Source organism: Mizuhopecten yessoensis, unplaced genomic scaffold (genome assembly GCF_002113885.1).
Source record: "Mizuhopecten yessoensis strain PY_sf001 unplaced genomic scaffold, ASM211388v2 scaffold10771, whole genome shotgun sequence".
Lineage (NCBI taxonomy): Eukaryota > Metazoa > Mollusca > Bivalvia > Pectinida > Pectinidae > Mizuhopecten > Mizuhopecten yessoensis.
In genome coordinates, this window is record NW_018408713.1 from 518,526 (window position 1) to 537,965 (window position 19,440).

General features: G+C 36.9%; 1 protein-coding gene across 2 annotated transcripts in view; it reads right to left on the reverse strand.

The window, feature by feature from the left end:
- Positions 1–1,976: 1,976 nt before the first annotated feature.
- LOC110462280 (b(0,+)-type amino acid transporter 1-like) overlaps positions 1,977–19,440 on the reverse strand; it is a 28,493-nt gene continuing 11,029 nt past the window's right edge. For both annotated transcript variants that reach the window (XM_021516190.1, XM_021516189.1), the window contains exons 7-13: positions 16,974–17,018; positions 16,538–16,661; positions 15,917–16,020; positions 8,828–8,924; positions 7,484–7,633; positions 3,770–3,938; positions 1,977–3,071 (exon numbers count right to left, since the gene is read on the reverse strand). In XM_021516190.1, coding sequence (XP_021371865.1) covers positions 2,998–3,071; positions 3,770–3,938; positions 7,484–7,633; positions 8,828–8,924; positions 15,917–16,020; positions 16,538–16,661; positions 16,974–17,018 — 763 coding nt within the window. In that variant the 3' untranslated portion in view covers positions 1,977–2,997. The remainder of the gene's footprint in view (positions 3,072–3,769; positions 3,939–7,483; positions 7,634–8,827; positions 8,925–15,916; positions 16,021–16,537; positions 16,662–16,973; positions 17,019–19,440) is intronic.

Sequence of the window (19,440 nt, forward strand, 5' to 3'; positions counted from 1 at the left end):
CGAGGCATGCGCAGACGTTGTGAAGCTGTAATCGATCTCATGGACGTCACATTCCATACTAAACAGTTTCTGTTTATTTAGGATGAGTTTTAATCAATTTAAGTTTTTTTTAGTGAATACCTCGTTGTTACCAGTTTTAAGGGTAACCCTTTTCCTGTGGCTCATTTTCCGACTGTAATTACGATTTTTGGAATTTTTGCATGCTGATGAATTAAAAGAACAATCAATTTAAGCTCACCTGACCCGAAGGGCCAAGTGACCTAATGGCATGGTGCGGCGTCCGTCGTCCGTCCGTCGTCTAGCGTCAATATATTAAAGGTCACAGGGGTCAAATATATTTAAACGCTTTAAATGGCATCTTCTGAATAACCAAAAGACACAAGGTGTTGATGTTTAGCCAGTAGCATGCTATGGTGTAGGGCTACCAAGTTTGTTCAAATGAATGACCTTCACTCATATTCAAGGTCACAGGGGTCAAATGTAAAAAAAAAACCCACTTTAAACCACTTCTTCTGAATAATCAAAATGTCCAGGATGTTGATATTTGGTCAGTAGCAGACTAGGATGAAGGGCTACAAAGTTTGTTAAATGAATGGCCTTGACTTATATTTAAGGACACAGGGGTCAAATATGTTTGAAACTTTTAAACAACTTCTTCTGAATAACCAAAATGTCCAGGATGTTGATATTTGGCCAGTAGCAGACTAGGATGAAGGGCTACAAAGTTTGTTAAATGAATGACCTTGCCTTATATTTAAGGACACAGGGGTCAAATATGTTTGAAACTTTTAAACAACTTCTTCTGAATAACCAAAATGTCCAGGATGTTGATATTTGGTCAGTAGCAGACTAGGATGAAGGGCTACAAAGTTTGTTAAATGAATGACCTTGACTTATATTTAAGGACACAGGGGTCAAATATGTTTGAAACTTTTAAACAACTTCTTCTGAATAAACAAAAGGTGCAGATTAATGATATTTAGCAAGTAGCATGCTTGGATGAAGGCCTATCAAGCATTTTAATTTGAATAACCTTGACCCACTTTCATGGTCACATTTGGTCAAATATGTGTTAACATTTAAATGACCTTATCTTAATAAACAAAAGGATACGGTGGTGATATTTTGAAAGTTGCATCCTGAGATGAATGTCTGTTAAATTTGTTCAGCGTTATGACCTTATTGGTCTTTTAAGGTCACAGGGGTGACATGGTTTTTAAATCTTTTAACAGGTTCTTTTGAATGACTTATAGTCATAAATACTGATATTTTGCCCGTAGCTTTATTTTAGATCACTTTTAGGATTACAAGTGTGAGATTTAGACCAGGTGAGCGATGCAGGCCCATTAGGCCTCTAATTCAATAATAATCTCAGTATAAACCAAATAAAATATTTATTTTCACATATGCCCAAAAATATAAGTGATCCTTAGCAAAATGAGAGTAGTATATATACTTGGTATTCTTCATAAAGATTCTGCCTGAAACCGTTCTCAAGCTCAAGCCTAATTTCTTGTTATGGTTATCAAATTAATAAAAAAAAAAAATTGACAATGATTTGGAATGTATATGAAGAGACTTAGAGCCGAGTACTGTTTTCAATGTTTACATTTGCATGGCTATTCGATTGTTTGGCATGAGTAAAGCCAGTTACAAGAATACTGGTTCTAGCACAGAATCCATGCTTGAGCATGAGAACGGTTTCATGAATACGGGTCCAGGTACTCGTCCGATTCTTAAATTTAACTATGACGAATTAATGTTCTTGAATAACAGGAATTTCGAGAATTACTTCCTCGGTAACGTACAGGACTCCACTGTGTATGAAGTTAAGATGTCAAAATCGCTTTTCCTCTGTTATCAATGTAAGGCTTTTTGTTGTATAAAATGATACATATTCCAGGGGGGTAGAGAGCGAAAGTGAGCGTAACCCCTTGATATCGAGGATGATTCCATGGGTGCAGAGAGCGAAAGTGAGCGTAACCCCTTGATATCGAGGATGATTCCAGGGGCGCAGAGAGCGAAAGTGAGCGTAACCCCTTGATATCGAGGATGATTCCATGGGTGCAGAGAGCGAAAGTTAGCGTAACCCCTGGATATCGAGGATGATTACAGGAGTGCAGAGAGCGAAAGTGAGCGTAACCCCTGGATATCGAGGATGACTGAAGTGTCACATCATAGTAAATGGAAATATAGACAGTGAAACAGCATCAGTTTGTACACTCTAAAGATATTAAAGTCTTGAATATATATATGCACCAAAAATCGATTATCATATGTTCTCTATGTACATATGACTTTAAGGTTCTAGTAACAAGTGTGGAAGTTGGTCGTATTTGCATGCTTCGGTCCATTTTTACTATACGAAGTTTTCTTTCACACAATTGAAAGTTCTAAAAGAGCACCGGAAATTTAAGATACATTTGTTCGATGCGATTAAATTGAACCAGTTAGCGATGAATCCAGGAGAAAGGCACGTGGAGTGTAATGATGATAACATATACATCATATACAGATACATGTAATATAAACAACTCGACAAGATGAATATAGTCACGTAGGCATCGTGGAGTAATACATTACAGATTGTCCTTCATTCTAACATGTGGCGGGACTTTAATTTATTTTTTCACCCCTTGGCAATTAGGAACCGCAGGCTCTTTTCGTAAACGAGATAAAAACAAGTATGTTCTCTTTTACGGAAAGTGCCGACGGTTTCCGATTGGGTAATGAGATGCTTGACAAATAGGTAAATATTGTTGGATTGTTGGTCTGTTTTGAGTTGTCACATTTTGTAACAGATAACCTGTGAAATGAAGGTTTTTTTTGTGATTTTCGTTGGGAAATAAAGCAACGAATCATTACACAGCGTTTTCTTTTGTAGCGTGTTCTTGGAATAAAGCCACGTATCCTCACAGAGAAGCACATCACAGGTACTCTTTTCCATTGTTATGTGTATCGGGGAAATATAACCACGTTTCATTACTGAGTAGAACATCACAGGTCTTCGTCCTTTACAATTTGTGTCGGAACCACTTCCAGCAAACATTGTCCAGCGCGTGTGAGGGAAGCTACAACAAAGAGTGTCTTAACGTCAACGTCGTGGTACTGACATAAATTAAAATCTAATTGAAAATGCTGTACGAGAATATCTAGGCGTTATTGATCACAGCAACGTATTCCTTACATATGTGAAACGTTTTTGATTTATCTATCCCATATTAGCCTGTAAGATATATAATTCTATCCACTTGATAAAACTGATGTATTTTATGCTGTAACATATATATATATATGTCACAATGTGATCGAAGATTTTCTTTTTTTGGTGTTGAGAAATCAGAACCCTGTGGTAAGTTCTATCCAATGCATTCACGACGTTCAAAGCCGCATATTGTTTTTGTCTTCTTTATTTTTCATTTTCTCATATTGTACTACGTTTTGAACTGGTTATTTTGGTAAACATTCTTGTTGGAAAATATGAACAGTTGTCGAAGCAGAAAACGGTAGAATTGCGTTGAGTGGCTAATTGAAAATGGCGCGCAGCCTTGTTGTCAATCGTGACGTCATGATAATATGGCACCCGAAAAATTGCTTGATTACAATGTAATAAATAGATAATATTAAATGGTTTTCCCTTTGAACACATATACCGTATCTCACTCATATGGCATATGGAATAAACAGATAAGTATCTTGTGTTTCGCACTCGTGCACAATTCAGTATTCTGTTTCTTATCTATGCCAACTGCAAGATCCATACACTTACCCATGCCAGGAATACTGAGTTTGAAGTAAACCACGGGGATGTAAACAACAGCCCCGGCGCCTAAGAAAGCCAGAGCGTACAGAAACTCGACCTTCGGGTCCTGTATAAATGGTGTCACTACCAGATATATAGAGATTAGTAACACAAATATAGGTATTACTAGGGGAACCTGAAACAAAAACCACACAAAATAATATATTGTTAAGGGAAGCTCTAGTATCACAGTAACACAAATGGTGGTAGTAGCAGCACGTGTACCACAGTCATTGATAGAATTTGTCAGATATGTATTTATCAATCTAGTTTTGAACTTCAAATATCCTGGATTAAGCTAGCCAGATTTAAAGGTAAGAAGCAAGATATTGAAAGTGATTTAATTGTTTTGATATTTACATTAATATTTCTTTAAGGTAATGCCTTTGCACATATGGCAATGATTCTAATTTAGAATGACCATTCTATGTCTTGTTCAAGTATGCATTATTTTTGAGTTCGTGTATCTGTTTGTCCAGGCAGACAGTAACACAGTAACACAACAGCACATGAAACACACTACGGAGAGTACAAATATTTGTAAGTACAACACAGAAACACAAAGAATCGTAATTAGGGGTATTATAGGTTATACAGAAATAGAAATTATGATCGTTGTAATATAGACACACATCTGTAGTACTAGGTGTTAATGCTACATTGAAACACTTATTGTGATAACACCATGGGTACATGTAATACAGAAACGCAGATATGGGTAGTACTAGGTGTTTATGTTACATAGACACACTAATTGTAATAGCATCATGGGTACATGTAATACAGAAACACAGATATGGGTAGTACTAGGGGTTTATGTTACATAGAAACACTTATTGTGATAGCGCCATGGGTACATGTAATACAGAAACGCAGATATGGGTAGTACTAGGTGTTTATGTTACACAGAAACACTAATTGTGATAGCATCATGGGTACACAGATATGGGTAGTACTAGGCGTTTATGTTACATAGACACACTAATTGTGATAGCATCATGGGTACATGTAATACAGAAACACAGATATGGGTAGTACTAGGGGTTTATGTTACACAGAAACACTAATTGTGATAGCACCATGGGTACATGTAATACAGAAACACAGATATGGGTAGTACTAGGGGTTTATGTTACACAGAAACACTAATTGTGATAGCACCATGGGTACATGTAATACAGAAACACAGATATGGGTAGTACTAGGGGTTTATGTTACACAGAAACACTAATTGTGATAGCACCATGGGTACATGTAATACAGAAACACAGATATGGGTAGTACTAGGGGTTTATGTTACACAGAAACACTAATTGTGATAGCACCATGGGTACATGTAATACAGAAACACAGATATGGGTAGTACTAGGGGTTTATGTTACACAGAAACACTAATTGTGATAGCACCATGGGTACATGTAATACAGAAACACAGATATGGGTAGTACTAGGGGTTTATGTTACACAGAAACACTAATTGTGATAGCACCATGGGTACATGTAATACAGAAACACAGATATGGGTAGTACTAGGGGTTTATGTTACACAGAAACACTAATTGTGATAGCACCATGGGTACATGTAATACAGAAACACAGATATGGGTAGTACTAGGGGTTTATGTTACACAGAAACACTAATTGTGATAGCACCATGGGTACATGTAATACAGAAACACAGATATGGGTAGTACTAGGGGTTTATGTTACACAGAAACACTAATTGTGATAACACCATGGGTACATGTAATACAGAAACACAGATATGGGTAGTACTAGGGGTTTATGTTACACAGAAACACTAATTGTGATAACACCATGGGTACATGTAATACAGAAACACAGATATGGGTAGTACTAGGGGTTTATGTTACACAGAAACACTAATTGTGATAACACCATGGGTACATGTAATACAGAAACACAGATATGGGTAGTACTAGGGGTTTATGTTACACAGAAACACTAATTGTGATAACACCATGGGTACATGTAATACAGAAACACAGATATGGGTAGTACTAGGGGTTTATGTTACACAGAAACACTAATTGTGATAACACCATGGGTACATGTAATACAGAAACACAGATATGGGTAGTACTAGGGGTTTATGTTACACAGAAACACTAATTGTGATAACACCATGGGTACATGTAATACAGAAACACAGATATGGGTAGTACTAGGGGTTTATGTTACACAGAAACACTAATTGTGATAACACCATGGGTACATGTAATACAGAAACACAGATATGGGTAGTACTAGGGGTTTATGTTACACAGAAACACTAATTGTGATAACACCATGGGTACATGTAATACAGAAACACAGATATGGGTAGTACTAGGGGTTTATGTTACACAGAAACACTAATTGTGATAGCACCATGGGTACATGTAATACAGAAACAGAGATATGGGTAGTACTAGGGGTTTATTTTACACAGAAACACTAATTGTGATAACACCATGGGTACATGTAATACAGAAACACAGCTATGGGTACTAGGGGTTTAATGTAACATAGGAACACTTATTGTGATAGCATCATGGGTACATGTAATACAGAAACACAGCTATGGGTACTAGGGGTTTATGTTACATAGAAACACTTATTGTGATAACACCATTAGTACATGTAATACAGAAACAGAGATATGGGTAGTACTAGGGGTTTATTTTACACAGAAACACTAATTGTGATAACACCATGGGTACATGTAATACAGAAACACAGCTATGGGTACTAGGGGTTTAATGTTACATAGGAACACTTATTGTGATAACACCATGGGTACATGTAATACAGAAACACAGATATGGGTAGTACTAGGGGGTTATGTTACACAGAAACACTAATTGTGATAACACCATGAGTACATGTAATACAGAAACACAGCTATGGGTAGTACTAGGGGTTTATGTTACATAGAAACACTTATTGTGATAGCACCATGGGTACATGTAATACAGAAACACAGCTATGGGTAGTACAAGGAGTTTATGTTACATAGAAACACTTATTGTGATAGCATCATGGGTACACTGATACACTGATATGGGTAGTACTAGGTGTTAATGTTACATAGAAACACTTATTGTGATAGCACCATGGGTACACAGAAACACAGATATGGGTAGTACTAGGGGTTAATGTTACATAGAAACACTTATTGTGATAGCATCATGGGTACACAGAAACAGAGATATGGGTAGTACTAGGGGTTTATGTTACATAGAACACTTATTGTGATAGCATCATTGGTACACAGAAACAGAGATATCGGTAGTACTAGGCGTTTATGTTGCACAGAAACACTAATTGTGATAGCATCATGGGAACACAGAAACAGAGATATGGGTAGTACTAGGGGTTTATGTTACACAGAAACACTAATTGTGATAACACCATGGGTACATGTAATACAGAAACACAGCTATGGGTAGTACTATGTGTTTATGTTACATAGAAACACTTATTGTGATAGCACCATGGGTACATGTAATACAGAAACACAAATATGGTAAAAACTAGGTGTTCAAATCACAAAGAACACAGGTGGTGGTACTGTTTTAGTACTAGTCATATATACATCACAGAATACAAAATGATAGTAGAACAGGGATACATTTAACAGAGTAACACAAAGACAACAGTTTCTGAAGATATGTGTACCTTAACAATTCGCTTAGCATCCTTCATCTTCCATCTGAGTACAATGACTGCTATCATTGCCATTCCATAGAACAGCCAGCCAAGAAAGTTAAGCAGGTTCATAAGACTCGCTATCTCTGCAGGAATCATGTATACCACGCTGAGCGTCGTCTGGTAATAACAAAACAAATAATCACAAAACGGACTCTACAACGTAAAGCTCCAATATATAGGTGCTCACAATTCTCCAATTGATGAAATTGAAAACTCGAACACCTTTTAAAATTTTAAAACACTTAATTGTGACGTCATTTTGTAACGTTAAGGCTACATACTTACGTGATCTCTCGCAGCTTAAACTGATCATATTGATTCTGATGTTACTTTAAATGGTTTGTTTATAGAATACAGCTTTGAGGTGAATGCTTTCGTTAAAAGTTAAGCATCTACGGCCAATAACATTATGAAACCAACGTAACGAACACTCATTTAGTCAGATAGTTTTCAAAAGTTTGATTTGGCGATCAAAATCATTCACGTAACCATATTGCCCGCTACAAGCAGGTTTCCTTAACACGTGATATTATTTTTGTGTTTTGAAGTTTTCATTTCACACATTATTTTTTCTCAAGAGCTTGGAACATTTATCGGGATTCTTTTAGATACAAATGTTAATACATTCTAGCGACCAATAAATTAATGGGAAAACGTATCATTTACATTGTTTTTCTAGATATATATATTCTATTGGCCACTACATAAATGGGAAAACGTATCTTTACATTGTTTTTCTAGATAGATACATTCTATTGACTTATACATTAATGTGGAAACTTGACATTTAAATTGTTTTTCGAGATACATATATGTTATCGACAAATAAATTAATGGGAAAACCTGACATTAACAGTATTTATTTTCTTGATAAACGCGTTCTGTTGACCAATAAATTAATGGGAAAACCTGACATTTACATTATTTTACGATAGTTAATGCACCCCTCACTACCATACTATGAAAAATCCTGACGGGTTTGATTTCACGGTTATGGCGGATGTCACACGGGGTGCACGGAATCCTTGTCCCTTGGGACCACATGGTTTCGTTACTGGGGATTCTGATGTTTTCTGTTTGTTTTTGTTTGAGTTCGAGTTTTGATATCGTCTGTATGCTTCATAAGAATAACAAAAGAACGAACAGACTTGATTCCAGTTGGGATATTGACAAAAGTGCTGCCGAATAAAATATATACATTAGGCAGTGGCGGATTCCTGAAGCCCCAAAAAACCCATCTGGATCCGCCACTATTAGGCCCATTCCATCATGCACTACTTAAAGGATTATCTGAGCTCCTTTAATACTCACGAGGAGAAGAACCGACGGCAGTGGAATCAGACTGTGGACTTGTATATAAGAGCAAATTTCTGGCATATGCCCTTCCCTCGCAGCCTGGAACAACAGCCTGTTCGAAACAACGATCAAAATGAAAATATATATACAGAATAAAATATCTATTATATCTGTATTTGAATAGCGTGACGTCTTTTAAAGACGCCAATCAACATAGTAAGAAGCAAGGAGGTTGATATTATAATTTAAAGTACATATTGAATAATTAACAAGTGTTTAATACATTTTTATTTGTAATAAAAACTAGATCTGATAAAACAATGTTACACAAAGATATGTAATTGTTGTATTGGTGAAAGGTGTTTTGATAACTGAAATCAGCAGATCTTTCAAAACAAATTGAGCATAGTTATAATAATTTATAATTTAATCATTAGACGGGTTGATACGGGAAGACAAAAAGTGCTTGAAAACCTTCAGCTAATGATTTTGGCAAGTCTTATCTACCATTTAACTTATCCAGTGAAGTCATTGATAGATTTTGTCAGTTATGTGTTTATCAATTTAGTTTTGAACTTCAAATATCCAGGATTAAGCTAACCAGATCTAAAGGTAAGAAGCATCTTATTGAAAGTGATTAAGTTGTTTTGATATATACATTAACATTTCTTTAAGGTAATGTCTTTGCACATATGTCAATGAAATTCATTGTTAGCAATGATTCGAATTTAGAATGACCATTCTTTGTCTTGTTCACGTATGCATTTTTTTTGAGTTTGTTCTTTTATTTGTTTATCTAGCCAGACATTCAGTTCACTCTTTCATCTTTTTTTCCAGTCAGGCATTCATTCCAGGAAACATTTATATTTTTAAAATATTTCGATTTACAAATAATATTGGACTAATCCACGGTAAATTGGTTCATTAATAATGTCAATGTACATAAAATAAGACTTGCTATTTCATTATTTTTTACCGACACGTGAATGGTCCATTTATCCGAATTTTGATAAATATGGTACATACATTATGTGTCAATGTTAGTGTGTAACAAACGATACGAATTCAAAAGGAAACAATAACGATTCATATACAATATATATATATCACGTCATAATACATAAGATATGACGTAAATAAAGTCAACATAGTCACAGTTAAAGCCTTCAAATATTTTGACAAGAAGAGTTATACGAAGGGAAAATTTATGAAATATCTTGTAACACAACGAATCTTAAAAATTTGGTCTGTGTGACGGACATCTATTCAACTAAACTCATTAATCTGAGGCCAGTTGGTTGTTATTTAGTATAAATGCATTACATACAAATTGAAAATACCCATATCTCAATGCTAATTTCAGTTAATGGTCGACCGAGCCGTCAATGCAATTAAATTGTTGTTTTACAACTGTACTTTGGTACATACAATGTACTAGAGATACAATGCTTGTTTATGGAAATGACGATCGGAAAGATCCGCGATTTGATCATTCATTTTCCATTTTCATGCAATGTGTACTTAGAATATAATCAACCAGTATCTTTTTAAAAGTATTGTTTGCGTCTTACATTCAGCCATCTTACAACATTTAAATTAAAATACCATCTAGAAATTTTCTAGATTTAAATCTGAAAAGAATTTGTTGTCGGCTTGAAAGCATTGCTACAATCGCATGATGATTGTACACTACACACCGCGTGGAGGCATACGATCCCCAAGTTTCGCGGTGGCGTTCTATAGAGTGGAGGGGAGATATAAACAAGAGGCCCAATGGGCCTGCATCGCTCACCTGGTATTAATCTCACACTTGTAATCTGAAAAGTGGACTCAAACAAGAGTTGTTGACCTCTGTGACCTCTAATGTAGGTTGAGGTCATTTCCATTCGCAAACTTTAGTGAGCTGTATCCCAGGAAGACACAAGCCAAATATTTTATGCCTTTCAATTATTCAGAAGAGATCATTTGATGTTTTTGACATATTTGACCCCTGTGACCTTGAATGGAGGTCAAGGTCATTTTCATTCTCAAACTTTGCCAGGCTCTATCTCAGAAAACCATTAGGCAATTATGAAGATTTTATACCTTTCAGTTCATCAGAAGAAGTCGCTTAAAGAGTTTGACATATTTGACCGCTGTGACCTTGAAAGAAAGTCAAGGTCATTTTCATTCTAAAACTTTGTTGGGCTCCATCCCAGGAAGCCACCAGCCAAATATGAAGATTCTATACCTTTCAGTTCTTAAGAAAAAGTCGTTTGAAGGGTTTGACATATTTGACCCCTGTGACCTTGAAAGGAGGTCAAAGTTATTTTCGTTCTCCAACTTTGTCGGGCTCTATCCCAGGAAGCCACCAGCCAAACATGATTTTATACCTTTCATTTCTTCAGAAGAAGGAAGAAGTCGTTCGAAGTTTTTGACATATTTGACCCCTGTGAAGGTCATTTTCGTTCTCAAACTTTGTTGGGCTCCTGCCAACAAAGCTTTCAGCCAAATATCATGACTCTAAGCCTGTCCGTTCTTCAGAAGAAGTTGTTTAAAGGAAAAGTTGACGGACGACGGACGCCGCACCATGACCTAAGCTCACTTGCCCTTCGGGCAGGTGAGCTAAAAAGTCAACTCCACTCTCAAGCGTGGATAATATCCCATCCACTCTCAACCGGCTATACACGTTTGTTGCGAACGTGGATTGAGCGTGGATCGGTGAGCGAGATGACTCCACGTTACATCTTTGTACCGCGTGGAGGAAACATGGATGTGCATGTTCATGTATAGTTTAAACATATTTTATTTGAATAATTCAAAAGGAATTGGACACAAAGTTATTACAACTTAAAAACGTCATTTTCCATTAACAATTGCATAATTATTTCAATAATGCAATGGGCAGTATTCTATATACAATAATATTTATACCTAAAAGTAACATTAATATACATAGATGGACATATTTATTTATTACATACCAGTACCCACTTCAGTGACTTTAACATGATTTACAATTACAGTTTTAATAATTTGGCAAAGTAATGTCGTAATGATACAAGCATTGTTTTGTCCATATAAATAAATGCACTTCTGGTCTGTATAGCATGTTTGAAACGTTTAACATGTAAGACCACAGTTACCTTAAAATTAAGTCAAGTGTTCCGCAACCGTTTAAGGTATCTGCTGGTCAAATATTAAGACTACTTGGCACAGGTGGTACATACAAATAGTTGATAGACTACTGACGTACCATATACCACAGCATAGCATTACAGACACTTCGAGGCAAGTGAGTCAAAGTATTTGATATACAATAAAACACAGTAACTTGAAACTAAATAAAAAGACCACAACAGGATATGAGAAGAACCAGGGTTAAAAAATTACTGAGACTGTGATAGGTGTTGCGGAAAGTTAAACGCATTTTACATCATATTATGTAATACCTGTCGTAATGTCTATCATCTTGTTGAAGGTCAACAGCTTTCTAAACTCCAATGAGTATGTTTTAAATTGTTTATGCACTGGAATGCTTTAGCTGCAAATGCAATCAAAATCCGAAACTCTTTGTTATGATAAAATTAACCTTATTTTTTAATATTCAGTGAGGCGACAAGCCGGTAGACATTTACGGTGGCCCGTTAGAGCTATAAAATGAAAATGATTTATTAATGACTGCCACTGATTTATCTGGAAACGAGGCCGCCAATTGCTTATCACACGGAAGTTTATAAATCTATAATTTATTCATTTACTTTTGAAATATGCAACAGAAGTCTTAAAAAATCTTCACAGATTCAATTAGACGATGAAAAAAATACTGTTGCCCGTTTCATACAATGTACGTGCGCGCACCTTCTTATACACATTTAAAGGCATTCCGGTTCACCTAAATTGATCCGTTACGATACTTCAACACGGATTCCGACATCATCAGTATCGTACGAGAATCTACATGTCATCAAGCCAACAACAGCTGGTAACTGTAAGTCAGTTATTCCTCTGAATTTAGTGTCCTTAAACTGTCGCTCGGTGTCCGAATGCCCCGTGGCATAATGAAAATATCCGCGTAGAAAAACAGAACCATAGAAAAGCAGAGAGACAGTGGCGAAGGACCAAATTAACCGTTCACCAACAGTTTTACAGGGAACAATGTCGGCTAGTTGGTTCACTTCTCATTCAGTCAAAAAAGGCTTATTATTTCGAAAGAATATAAGAATGTAGTAAAGACCATAGACAGTGTTTTAGACTCACCAAAACTTAACAGGTCAGAATGGTGAAATTATCCTATCAAGCTGTAGTTCTGAAAAAGACTGGTCAAACAAGTTCAGTGATTACTTTGTGAATAAAATCAGCTCGATCAGGAAAAATATATCGGAAGTGAACTCTACTGCTGACAATGATATCTCTGTCATGACTGCTGACCTCAAATTTGATGGGGAATCATTGCCAAAGCTCTCACCATCAACCCATGACGTGTTGTGCAATATCATCACGACCTCGCAATCGAAGTCCTGTGAGCTTGATCCACTGTCTACACACCTATTAAAGCAATGTCTTAAAGCACTGCTTCCTTTGATTACCTAAATCATGAACAAATCATTGGCTGAGTCGAAGGTTCCATTGTGTTTCAAGAAGGCACATGCTAGACCATTGTTGAAGAAGTCTGGAATGGACAAGGAGGAGTTGAAGAACTACCGCCCAGTATCAAATCTGCATTTTCAGTCTAAGATCGTGGAGAAGGTTGTGTTCCGGCGTTTAGAGGTTCATCTCCATGCAAACAGTCTCCATGATAACCTGAAATCGACCTTCCGCATGGGACATTCTACTGAGACGGCCCTCCTACATGTACATAATGACATAGCTTCTGCATTGGATAACAAGTGCAGAGCGGTGCTTGCCATGCTGGATTTGTTAGCTGCATTTGACGTCATCGACCATGGCATACTTTATAAACGCCTGGAGTACTCTTATGGAGTGAATGATACCGCATTATGCTGGATACAGTCTTATCTGAGTGAACGACGACGACAGAGTGATTCCGTCGGATCTACCACCTCACATGACAAAGTACTAGATTTCGGGTTTCCTCAAGTGTCGGTGTTAGGACCACAAAAATATTGCCTATACTCCAATCCGATCGGATATATTTGTCGTCGCTATAGCCTTCGGTATCATTGCTATGCTGATGACACACACATTTCCATGGTCATCAAACTACAGTACAGTTGAGATACAATTACAGAAAATCTGAAAGCTTGTATGACAGATATCAGTACCTGGATGAACACCAACATGCTAAAGCTTAATCAGGAAAGGACGGAACTAATCGTCTTTTCCACAAAGTGTCAGCAAAGAATTGCTTTCCAGCTCAAAGACTGCGCCACGACTGTTGAGACTTTCCCAGCCGTTAAAAACCTAGGGGGATACTTTGATTTTTCATTGAAAATGGAGAAGCAATTGAACGCTATTATCAAATCCTGTTACTACCAGATCAGTAACATCGGCTATATCCGGCAGTGTATAATTGCAGATGCATGCAATAGTTTCGTGCATCCACTTGTTACCTCTAGGTTGGATTATAGTAACGCCCTGCTTTGTGGTATGTCTGACATACTAACTAGTCGTCTGCAGAGGGTTCAGAACACTGCAGCACGGCTGGTTACTCGTACTCGAAAGAGAGAGCACATCACACCTGTGCTACATTCATTACACTGGTTACCTGTACGATAAAGGTCGCCGTACACAATTTGGTGTACATATACAAGGCACTGAATGGAACAGCTCCCCAGTACCTTCATGAGCTTGTTACCTTGTATCAGCCGTCACGATCACTGCGGTCGGAGTCAGAATCATTGTTGTGTATCCCAAAATCTCGTACTGTGACCTATGGAAACCGGTGCTTTGGGAGGGTTTCGGCCACGTTATGGAATAGCTTACCATCTGCTATTAGAAAGTCAAATACCCTGGCCAAATTTAAAAAAGACATAAAACTCACCTCTTCATGTCTGCATTTTTGGCTCTTTGCAAAGACGTCATGCAAATACCAGCCTTTAATTATTTATTGATGTGCACATTGCGATGATTATCTGCTTGCTTAATGTATACAAGTGATTGTAAGCCTTTGTTTATTGTTTCACAATTATAACTAATTTTATATCATTCTATTATCCATTTGGTGAAAAAGCGCTTTGGAGTTATTTTACAAATGATATAGGGCGCTTGCAAATTATCATCATCTTTTTGTTAATATATTAAATTGTGAAACTTTGTATACAGCTCTTTGTGGTTTTTTTCCACTCTATGCCATTGGCACACCGAGCCTGGGCGTAGTAGGTGCTGATACAACTGGGTGGCGCCACTTCGAAAACCTTTGAAATTAGAACACAACGCGAATGTGTGGCGACACCCTCTTGTAAATGCCCCTAGCCCTACGACACCAATACGGAGACATATTACTACTGAAAGTCTAGTGAAACATTATTTATTATATTCAATGTATAAAAAAGTGTTAAAAATTTGAAAGTCTGACAAAACATTACCTACTATACACATACTTACATATAGAGGTACCTATATATAGGAGTTTTTTTAAAAGGGTATTTATCTAAACGCGTATCATGAAATATGTTTGAACGAAACTGTGTTGCATACCCTCATAAATGTTAAAAAGATGCTTTTCAAACTTTAGATTTACGTTCTATTACATCCGCTTTTATTATTTTAAATTTAAAAAAAAAGGTATTTTTTTAAGTTGAAAAGCAAAACACCGTCATAAAAAACACATTAATTGAACAGCCGTTTTCGCGGGAAAGATGATGCGTTGTCAACGGTGACGAAATACACAGTTGAGCAATAAACAAATAGTTCCACTTGGCATTTTTTTTAATAGTTTAATTTATATTACCAGCATGTTTAACAAGCATTGCTCATTTGGGTGTAGTACTGTTAATATTACTACACACTTGCTTTAATTGAATCATGCAAACATTTTGAGTTTGAGTTGGTACTGTTATCTAGAGGCACTGCAACACAAATGTAAAGTTAGTAAAATATGAATAGTTTTATACTTCATATGACAATAAGAGGAGATGATCTATTGTTAATGAAAACGCTTACCGTGAGTTGGTAAAACTCGCTCCATTGCTTGAACCGTACACTGAACAGATAACAACGATTGGTATGAAGATAACAGCGGGACTAATTACCTGCTCTGCCCAGGTCTGAAAATAACCCGAAATAATATTAAGCATGAAGCAGCAGTGGATGCAAAAGGAAAACAGCGATAATCGAGAAACACTTCAACATAAGGGAAGTCCTCATGATCCCACATAAAAAATTGGAAGTGGTTGTTGGATATATCTATATAAATATATGTCATTATTGAAAAATATATACAATTATTCTTTTGGATAGTATGGCGGTACAGTATTATACGATATGCAATCGTAATTCGGTGTTGTATCTGTAAAGTGCCTTTAATGTTCTAATGATAACAATAACACATTTATTCTGCTAGGTAAGCTGAACTTTGGCCAAGGAACATTTAATTGAACATGACTATTAAATTCGAAAGCCGTTACAAATTGACCGCTGTAAAAAAGGATATAACAGGTGTAGTACGTGATACATGTAACGTATTACAAGAACGATTCCTTATGACTAGATACCGGATATACTCACGCCCCATACTAATATCTTACTTTACCCCGGGCTATTACGAGATCAGTAACCACTTACCACGCCCACAGCCCATGATGACAGAAACTCAGATTTTGTCAGGACAGCGAGATAGGACACGTTGACCAGTAGGTAAACAGCGGTGACCAGCAACACTGATATTACGATGGCCAGAGGCAAATTCCTTGCAAAATAATAATTTTGTTGGTCATTTTATTTAATACAACTGTAACAAGGAATTGAGATAATCAGGTCAGTTGAAATATTTCTTTGAACATACATCTGACTGACAAAATTGGTACTTTGAACTCACTTTGTCAACGAAATATGACCTTTTATACATTTGCTGACGATTTGCACACTTATTTTCATTACTGTAAACTGTTTCACCGAATATTCAGCATGATATCATGTCAGTGCTGGGTTTTATATACATATATATGGCTACCGTCATATTTATTTATTTTCCTTTAAAATTAGCGGTATAAAATCGTACCTTTTAGGATTTTGTATTTCCTCTGTGACAAAATTCAGACCTCCCCTACGAAAAAAGAAAAAAAAACCTGGATTTTTAATTATCTCGCAGGTTCTGAAAAACTCATTAATATATATTTACCTTATCATGGCATTGCCACTAAATAACCCTTCCAAATTAAGTTGGCATTCATATAGGCTATGAATGCCATGACCGATTGATGACGTCATTATTATGACATCATAATTGTTACGTAGGATACTACTGACCCTCCCTGGGCGATGGCTGTTCTATTCATATTCTATTATGTTCTATTCAACACAACTCGGCAGGGCATCGGATTAGACAAAAAAACACATCACCCCTCGGGTTGGAGATTTCTCTGTCACACCCTCAAGGTAGGGGGAGATTCTATTAGTCATGACTGTTGACATTAAATTTGATGGGAAACCGTTGATAAAGCTCTCACCAACAACCCATGACGAGTTGCGCATTATCATCATGACCATGCAATCTAAGTCCTGTGAGATTGATTCACTGCCTACACACCTATTAAAGCAATGTCTTGAAGCACTGTTTCCTTTGATTACCTCAATCATGAACAAATCATTGACTGAGACAAAGGTTCCATTGTGTTTCAAGAAGGCACATGTTAGACCGTTGTTGAAGAAGGCTGGAATGGACAAGGAGGAGTTGAAGAATCAACGCCCAGTATCAAACCTGCCTTTTCTGTCTAAGATCTTGGAGAAGGTTGTGTTCCGGCGTTTAGAGGTTCATCTCCATGCAAACAGCCTTCATGACAACCTGCAATCGGCCTACCGCATGGGACACTCTACTGAGACGGCCCTCTTACATGTACATAATGACATAGCTTCTGCATTGGATAACAAGTGCAGAGCGGTGCTTGTCATGCTGGACTTTTGACGTCATCGACCATGGCATACTTTATAAACGTCTGGAGTACTCTTATGGAGTGACTGATACCGCACTGTGCTGGATACAGTCTTATCTAAGTGAACGACGACAGTGTTGCCATAGGATCTACCACCTCACATGACAAAGAACTAGATTGTAAGGACCACAAAAATATTGCCTATACTCCAAACCGATCGGAGAGATTTTTCGTTGCCATAGCCTTCGGTATCATTGCTATGCTGATGACACACAAATTTACATGGTCATCAAACTACAGGACAGTTGGGATACAATTACAAAAAATCTGGAAGCTTGTCTGACAGATATCAGTACCTGGATGAACACCAACATGCTAAAGCTTAATCAGGAAAAGACGGAACTAATCGTCTTTTCCCTTAAGTGTCAGCAAACAATGGCTCTCCAGCTCAAGGTCGGTGCCAGGACTATTGAGACTGTCCCAGCTATTATAAACCTAGGGGTATACTTTGATAGTTCACTGAACATGGAGAAACAAGTGAACGCTATTGCCAAATCCTGTTACTACCAAATCAGTAACATCGGCTGTATCCGGCAGTGTATAACTGCAGATGCATGTAAGATTTTGGTGCATTCACTTGTTACCTCTCGGTTTGATTATGGTAACGCCCTTCTTTGTGGTATATCTGACAAACTAACAAGTCGTCTGCATTGCATCCAGAACACTGCAGCACGGCTGGTTACTCGTACTCGAAAGAGAGAGAGAGAGAGAGAGAGCACATCACACCTCATCGATACAGGTCGCAGTACAAAATGTTGGTGTACACTTACAAGGCACTGACTGGAACAGCTCCCCAGTACCTACATGAGTTTTTTTTACCCTGTATCAGCCGTCACGATCACTGCGGTCGGAGACAGAATCATTGTTGTGTGTCCCAAAATCTCGTACTGTGACCTATGGAAACCGGTGCTTTGGGAGGGTTTCGGCCACGTTGTGGAATAGCTTACCATCTGCTATTAGAAAGTGAAATACCCCGGCCAAATTCAAGAGGGACATCATAACACCCCCTACACGTCTGCATTTTAGGCTCAAAGCGTCATGTAAATACCTCCATGTATTTATTTATTATGTGCACATCGCGATGATTATCTGCTTGCTTAATGTATAAAGGTGATTGAAAGCCTTTGTTTTTGTTTCACAATTATAACTATCACTATTATCCATATGTTGTAAAGCGCTTTAGATTTATTTTACAAATTATATAGGGCGGTATATAAATGTTGTATATTAATATTATTATTACACGATACATACATTACTTGAACTAAATGCTGAATAATAATAAATGTAATTGAATTTTCTATGAGATAAACATATTCCAAAAATCGGTTAATATAAGTATGGAACTGCTTTTAGTTGGCATTCAAAGTCAATATGAATACCAACTGGACAAAGGCAAATTCAGTGTAACGCGCTATCGAGTATGAATGCAAACTGAAAACAGTTCAATGCTTAAATAACCGCTTTCATATTCGATATATGCTTGTTGAAATTTAAAGTGAAAATTAAATAGAAATAAAATCTTAATTACCATTC